Source organism: Megalopta genalis, chromosome 5, assembly GCF_051020955.1.
Source record: "Megalopta genalis isolate 19385.01 chromosome 5, iyMegGena1_principal, whole genome shotgun sequence".
Taxonomy (NCBI): Eukaryota; Metazoa; Arthropoda; class Insecta; order Hymenoptera; family Halictidae; genus Megalopta; species Megalopta genalis.
In genome coordinates, this window is record NC_135017.1 from 627,343 (window position 1) to 635,767 (window position 8,425).

At 30.6% G+C, this 8,425-nt stretch overlaps 1 protein-coding gene across 3 annotated transcripts; it reads right to left on the reverse strand.

The window, feature by feature from the left end:
• Window positions 1-383: 383 nt before the first annotated feature.
• On the reverse strand, window positions 384-7,239 carry LOC117223132 (uncharacterized). 3 transcript variants are annotated; one of them, XM_076521927.1, is made up of 17 exons: window positions 7,152-7,239; window positions 6,258-6,762; window positions 5,544-6,165; window positions 5,036-5,466; window positions 4,760-4,961; window positions 4,224-4,647; window positions 3,762-4,136; window positions 3,545-3,680; window positions 3,055-3,473; window positions 2,691-2,981; window positions 2,556-2,600; window positions 2,407-2,490; window positions 1,831-2,071; window positions 1,370-1,746; window positions 1,140-1,291; window positions 703-829; window positions 384-640 (listed from the first exon to the last, which is right to left on the reverse strand). In XM_076521927.1, exons 2-17 carry the CDS (start codon window positions 6,760-6,762, stop codon window positions 578-580), a joined length of 4,494 nt encoding a protein of 1,497 aa, XP_076378042.1. In that variant the 5' UTR covers window positions 7,152-7,239; the 3' UTR covers window positions 384-577. The 3 variants fall into 3 exon arrangements, with proteins under 3 accessions (XP_076378042.1, XP_076378040.1, XP_076378041.1); XM_076521925.1 differs by having other exon boundaries at window positions 3,055-3,482; XM_076521926.1 differs by having other exon boundaries at window positions 3,055-3,482; window positions 7,148-7,232.
• Window positions 7,240-8,425: the final 1,186 nt, after the last annotated feature.

The following is an 8,425-nucleotide window of genomic DNA, read 5'->3' on the forward strand; positions in this document are numbered from 1 at the left end:
ACAACAAATAAAAACAAATATTTTTGTTGAATATCATATAGAAATTTGCATCAAATTTGATCATCGATACCCCACATTCGTTTAAAACATTTCTCGTATCACCTATATTTTTCGAGATCATGTAGGTGGTGTAGGCTTTCCACTTCATCTTCTTCTACAGGATATATTATTAATGCATATTCTTGGATAATTTTGTAGCATATTAATTGTATGATAATTTTTTATGCTATACTTTTTTTTATATTAATTTTTCAATTGACACCACCAAACATTAATTCTAACATCACTGAGTAGGAAGTCATAAAAATGTGATTTTATAATACAGTATCCACGTAACGCCTCCAATCTCCAAGAACGTGGTAGAATAAACAAAAGAAGCCATATAGTACTTAAAAAATATATTATTTTAATATAGACACTAAAACTTAGCGATACAAAAATACTGGTTTTAATTATTCATCTTACAGTATGGATTAAATATATCACAGATTGCATATTTTGCATTGTAATTCTTCTTGTTTCATAGTTATCGGCTATGATAACTCATACTTAATCGATGTACTTTAGTTACAATTTATCATTTTCGCCTACATCTCAAACTGCGAGTTTTCACTTCCGTAGGTGTACTTGTTTCTGTACACTGTACAAATAAAAAATATTAATAATCTATGGTATTATTAAATTTATTTCATACAAATTTACCTCGACTGGTTCAATATCATGAAAAGATTCATCTCCTGCCACGTATAATTTCTTTTTACGAATATTTTTTCTTCTCTCCGAAAGAGATTCCGTAGGAGGTGGAAGCACAGTACGTTTACCAGTCCGTCTAAAATTAAGTAATAACATTCTTCAATACTCAATTTTATTGCTCGAACTACAGTGCAAAGGGCTCATGGATCTTCAATAATAAAACGAAACATTTTCTTATAATTATTTTCCCCTTTTGATAAATTCTGTTAAGAAGAAGAACAACAAGGCGATGTAAGATCAAAACGAGCAAGTAGTAATAAAAATGAAAGTCTAGTATAGGTATGTTTACAAAATAAATAAAATGGGCCCCAGAGATAAACAAAAGAATTTCCCTTTTAGAACCTCTTCATCTAGTCTAATGTATATAATAATGTTCATGTTCATACTTGGTCTCTGAACCAGGTAGCTCGATTACGGATACATCTGATGTTGGAGAATATTTTCTCGGTGGCCTCCTTGTCCTACGTTCTCTTGTTATCACTTGATCCTCTGATGCGTCTTCATAATAGGCTTTCTCTTTAGAATGATGTACTGTTGCCTATAAAAGAAGTATCATAATGAAAAATTTGTTTGTAAGCTTTCAACATCATTAAACAATTTAGTAAGGAAGTGCTACTTGTTTTTGTTTCTCTAATTCTTCTTGTTGATTCCTTACTAGCGTCTCATATTTAGTAACCATATCATCTCTGTTTTTCATAAACGCTTCCATCTCCCGTTCCTTCTCAATCAAACTGTTCTTTAGTTCTTGATTCATATTCCGTAACCTGTCATTTTCTGTTTGCCTCTCTTGAGCACTTTGTTGAAGAAGTTCTAGAATCTTAGCATTCTGTTCGTTTGCTTTAACGCATGACTCTAAGTTTTCAATATGTTTTTCATTTTGAGAAAGTTTATCCTTTGTTTCTGTCAATTCCTTTATTGTATTCTTTATCTCTGCTTCCATGAGCTTGCCCTCTCTATCAGCAATATCCGTTTTTTGAAGTAGAGATTTCACTTCTGGAATCATGATCAATTTTACTTTTTTTCACTAGAGACATAACACTTATAATGATTATTCAATAACAAATATATATATCTGACCTTGTTGAAGCGATAGTATTTCAGCATCTTTCTCCTGTTCTATATCCTTTGCACTTTCCAAACGAACCTCAAATTCTAAGAGTTTATCATTATTTTCATCTAACAACTTTTGCAGATGTTCTTTCTCATCTTGACATATTTCTAACTTCTTATTCAATTCTTCGATTTGTTGCTGAAGTTCCGTTACGATATCAAGTTTGTGCTCCAGTTCTGTGATTTTCGCAGCATGTACGTCCAAGCACTGGAAAGAAGAATATAGTGTGACAGAATAAATGACCACGTTTTAAGAAATTTATACTACGTTAACGCGACAAAAAGTTTTAATGAATTACATATTCTTAGATGAAGTAAACTATCTCTTCCTAATTTCATACAACGAATATAAAATATACTTCATAATAAAATCAACACAACTTTAGACTTTCGTTTGGCTCATAAAAGCCTGAATAAATAAATTGTAATCCAGAAATATTGATACTTTTTCACGAGGTTATAACATTCATCGACAATCTTTTATCTAAGATTCAGGGATCCATTAATTTTTATCGTTTTTATTGTCATACTACATCCAAATACCTTTGTCTTAATATCACTTCCTTCTATTCCCATATGCAGATCCATCTTCAATTGATTTATACTTTCTATATGTTCATCTTTGCACTGAAAGCGTAATCACTAAATATGCATGTGTGCATAAACGATTTTATGTTTAATCCTTGACTTACCTTTGAAATGAGATTATCGAAATCACCTTGTAAAGTATTTAATTTCTGCAATTATAGAATAAATGTTAAATACATCGAATGTTGATACAGTTAAAATTTATGATACCAATTGTAAAACTATGGAACACTACGTACTTCCATACACTGATTGTAACCATCCTTAGTATGTAAAAGTTCTTTTTCAACTTCATTAATAAGTCGCTCATAATACCCAATCTTTATATTTAGTGTAACCTTAGACTGATCGATATCTTCTAATAATTTTTGAAGATGCATTTCATCCACACCTTGAGAAAGCTGCTTTTTCAACACTTCAATCGAGTTTTTATATTCTTCTAAAACAAGCTTATTTGCTATATTTTCTTCTGACAAACTTTCTAGTTTTTGCGTCAAAGATGATACTTCTTGCTTAGACTCAACCAACATCTTAAATTGTATAATGGTGCTATTAGAAATCTGATAAAAACTGATACATATATATTAATATTACTCTACGCACTTGACATTTGTCCATAAGCTGCGACTTCGTATCATCGAATTTTACCATTAGTTTGGATAATTCGTTCAAAATAAGTTCAGTTTCATCAAATTCGCCACTAAAGCTTGTTTGAGTATCTTCTTCTTTTCTAACAGATTGACCACATTCACTTTGACTTTCATTTTCATTCACTTGTCTGATTGTTGCTGCTTCTTTCTCAATTTTTCGTTCAACGGAACCCTCACTTCCAAGATTAGTTTTTATGCTATTCATTTGCAAGTTGCTTATTTGATCAGATATAACCTTTAATTTCACTTTAGCTAAATCCAGTTCGTCTCTCAGACTCTGTATCTCGGTCGTACTTTGAATTAATTTCTCTTTTAGAGTTGAATTCTCTATTTCTACAGCAAGTATCTTTTCTCGCATTAGAGGATTAACCTCTACATTTCCTAATCAATCGGCAATTAATTGTATTGTTGTCAAACAGCATAAAACAAAATCTTATACCTACCTGTGTTTGGATCATAGTTATCAGTCTCAGTAGACTTATTTAACGATTCTGTCTTGTAATCAATAAAAATTTCTTTTTTGATAGCAATCTCTTGATATTTGTCATCTTTTGGAGAATCATGAGATGTTTCTGGAACCTATTACATAACAATTAGCAATATAAGTTGTGATTCATGAGATTATTTATATATTGTACATAAAGTTAAAATATGGCATACATCATTTTTACATGTTGAGTCTTCAGTGGAATCTTTAATCGAAACTGCTTTTTTCAACATTTGCGCTTCATTTAATAGTTCTAATTTCACACATTCCAATTTATTTATTATCTGGAGCATATTTTCCATTTTGCACTCGTAATCCAGCAATTTCTTATTTTGATTTTCTAATTCTTCATCTAATGCCTCTTTTTCTTTACACTCATTTGTGAGGCAAATATTAATATTTACAAGATCAGCTTCTAAATCATCAATTGTCTCCTGTTTTTCTAATAATTCTTCTTCCTGCTCCTTAATGGTATATTCTTTCTCTCTTATTTCCGTGGTAATAGTAATATACTCTTCCTTTGCTTCATTTAAAAATACTTTCAATTTCTGAAACAACATCATTAGAATATAAAATGGAATATGTATTTACGATCATAAACGACATTAAATAATTATTAATAATGATGCATGCACCTTCACTTGATCTTCTTTAGCAAACAGTTGAGACTTTAATTCTTCTACGTAACATGTTGCTTCTTCATCAGTGCAAACATCTTTCTGAGCTGCACTCAACAAATCTTTCATATTATTCATATCTCTTTTTATTAAGTCTAGTTCGAAAGATAGCTTATTCTTTTCGATTGCTAAAGTTTGATTCGATTCTTTAAGTTGCTTCACGTTACTTTTAAGTAGCACAAGCTTCGATGTTAATTGTGAATTTTGGATCTCCAACTCTTCAATGTTTTTTCTGTCATCAACATTGTCATCTAGAATGGACGAACGTTTTCTCTTGTCACTGCTAAGCTTATCCAATCTTTGTTTATAGAAATCTTCAATTTGTTTCACAGACCATTGAAGAATATCTTCATGTTGTTCCTCAACATTGTTTATATGATTCCTAGATTACAATTGATGGTATAATTTTTAAAATACAATGATAATACTAATGAATTATACAACTTCATAAGATAAATTATTCTCATAAGGAATCATTAAAACTAGTAACATACTTCCATTCAATTTCAAGGTCTTTCATCATAGCCGTGTAAGTATCCGCCATTTCTTGACGAATCTCTAGATCGCGACTTAATGCAGAACTCTTCAATAATTTTATTTCGTCTTTTAGCTTTTTATTTTCACAAAGTAACTCATCGTAATCTTCAATGTGAACATAATCAGGTATAGCATGATTATCGGCAGTGTTAAGCACCTCTGCGAAGATACATAAAAATATAATTAACATAAATCAGTTTACAACATATAAGCAATTTTAACAGATGTTATACCTTCACTTTCTAATTCTGTAGTATCCCAATCTGTTACTGTTTTCATACTTTCTCTAACTATTTGTGAAAATCTCGACTTTTTCTTATGTACTTTTTGTTTCTGTTCTAAAACTATTTTCTTTGCAATAGCAGCAAAATTCAAAACATTTTGTGTTTCTGTATACAGATTTGGTAAAGGATTTATATTCACTATCAAAACCATACGTTCTCTACCAGAAAGGGCTTTCTGAAACAATCTTGTTAGTTTTGACTCTCTAAATGGACCAACATGTTCTGGCTTTTGTTTAGACAGTTGCCCAACATGAATCGTTTTTAAACATTTTCCTAATACTAATAGACTTGTATTAATATTTTGTGCTTCTTTTAATCTATCCCCAATATTCAATGTTTTTTTCAAACGTTCCGAACCAGCCAAATCGCAAAAGGCAAATCTGTAATATTTATAAGAATAATTACATATAACCGAATTGGCTAAACATTATATTTAATAAGAAATACTGTTGCTTACGTGCTAACTTCAACAGCATTTGGTTCATTCTCAAAGTAATACTTCAATAATTTGATTGTAAATATGCAATGAGACCTAGAACTTCTTGCATTTAGAGCTGTTGCAGCTACTTTTAAATTATATTGTCCAGCCATCAAAACCTGATAAGCCTCAGAACCAGAATTGACACATACTGTTTTCAGTCCTTTGATAAAAGCTGTACCTTGTGTATCTGTAACTAATTTCAGCGGAGTTCTTCTTTTCTGAGTCTCATTCGACAAAAGATCGTAGACAATTTCATTATATATTTCTGCAAAAGACACCCAAACTGAGTAATGCGTGTCAATGCATTGACTGGATCTGATTGGTAACTCCTCTTGTAATAACTTTTGCATTTCTGTGTAAGCATTAATATAGTGATGTTTATCCATCGAAGCAAACGTTAACAATTTCGTTTTCATTTCTAATTCTTGAGCACGTTCGAGAGGACCCAAACTGACAACATCACAATGATTCACTGGTTTGTAAGATGGAGATGGTTTTGAAGTAATATTAGAGAAAACAAATTCTAAGCATCTGGGTATAATACCAGGAGACGTAATACTCCCTTGAAGAGTAAATGATTTCCCCGAACTTGTTGTACCTATAAAAGTTATAATACTTGTATAGTAATTAAGATGTTGGTTTCATTTCTTCAGATATAAACAATATTTATAAGATATCTTATATCTTTACCATAAGTCATGATAGTTGAATTTTGACCAGCTAAAAAATCTATCATATGCTGTTTAACAGCTTGATCAAACAGTTCCAGTTGAGTAATCTCTGGTCCAAATGTTTGAGTAAATGTAAATTTTCTATGTACAATATCACTACTATTAGATCTTTTCAAAGAATTACTAGTATTGTCCGTAGTAGGGAGTTTTGTCAGCAGCGTAGTGGAATTCAGAATTTTATATGCCTCCTCTTGCTCCTGTGTTAGTTTGATCTTTTTGGGGAACGGTTTCATTCGTAAATAGACTTTAATAGTCTGAAACCTCACTGACTCCGAGTTTGTCTCTTCTAAAGAATTAGATTCTTCAATCTCATAAACAGACATCAAATTCTTTTTTGCGTCTCCTGAAATACATGGTCTTTGTCCATAGGCCAAAATACTTGGGTCTCTCCCAAATAAATATGATACTTCATCTTGTGCATTTAGATTACAAGATGGTCTAATGGAATCTAATGTATTATCCATCTACATTGAGGAAAAAAATATTAGTTAGAACATAGTTTTTGTAATGCCTGATATGGTTAATAATTAATATTATAATTCAAATAATTCATTATAAATTAAAAATTAATTTAATAATTATTTATTTGTAATTAACTGACGTTAGTATTTTATTATGAAAGTAATAAAATTAAAATGTTTAAACGTCAATCGAATAAACAATTAACTAGTATAATTCTCTACACTGAGCTTAATAAATTGAATTTTTCATGATTTTCGACGATTGATTTTTTAATCAATTAATGTTCAAACCTAGTGCAAGAATAATTTATGATTCGTTTCTAAGCAAAAGCTGCTATGCAAATGATTAACCATTTAATATAATACTTATTCTTAAATATATACATACGTGCCTTTTGTGATTATAAAATTACGGAAAATTTGTCTCTCACACACAAGTCTTTTTCGTTTTCCTCACGATTCGCACAAACGGTTAGTAGTTTGAAATTTTCAATCTATATATATATATGAAAACACATGGCGTCACCACTTCCGGCGGGGTCAGAACGAAACACTTCTTTCTTTTGCTCCATGCTCTTCTTTATCTACAGAACTGGTCCCCCTGACCATGTATACTTCATTTGTGTTTTGTGATCCAACAATGGGAATGTAGAAACCTTATTGCCATTCTCGTGTCGCGATAACCGTTACCGATATTTCAAACATTTAAGTTTTTTAGTAAGAATCGATTATTCTGTATATCGTTTGTATTACGACACACTTTATGATTCGGAAACCACAAATTCATATGATGCGTTCATACAATCGATGAAAACGCTACCTATAAAGTATAATAAACTGCAAAAGTGAAGCTCACTACGGGAGGTCCTCTGTAATTAACTTGATCAATAATATGAATAAAAATGAAGGATATTACAATCATTATATTATTGTAAGAAATCTTTGCACGTCCAGTAAATTAAAAAAGTTAAATGATCATGATTTATTTCTATACATATACCTATAAATAACTAAGCTTCTATATGTTACAAAGATTTCAATTAATGTCCTTGAGGCCAGTTCTGTAGATAAGGAAGAATGTGGAGGAAAGAAGGAGGAAAAGAAGGAAGCGTTTCGATCTAAGCCCGACAGAAGTGGTGACACCACATGTATAAATCTAAATATGTACATCGAAAATTTCAATAGAAAACATTAATCGTTTGTGAAAATCGTAAGCATAAAAAAAAAGAAACGTGTGTGAATTATTAGTTTGTTTTAATTGCTAAAGATTTTGTTTAATTTTATAAGAGCTTTTGTAATTTTATAATCGTAACAGGCACGCATATATTTAAGAATAAGTATTATATGTATAAAGAGTACTATTAAACGGATAATTATTTGCATTGCAGCTTTTGCTTAAAAACAAATTATAAATTATTCTTGTACAATGTTTGAACATTAATTGATTAAAAAATTCAATCGTCGTGAATCATGAAAGGTTTTATCGATTAAACTCAATGAAGAGAATTATAATAGTTAATTATTATTCATTCATTTGATGTTTAAACAATTAATTTAATTTTATTCAATCAACAATTGTTTAAAATTCAAATCGTTCTTTTAAAATCCCAATCGCATCCTCCGGCCACGCAAAGCTGCCTGGCCCTCGGCTGGTAACAATGGTAAC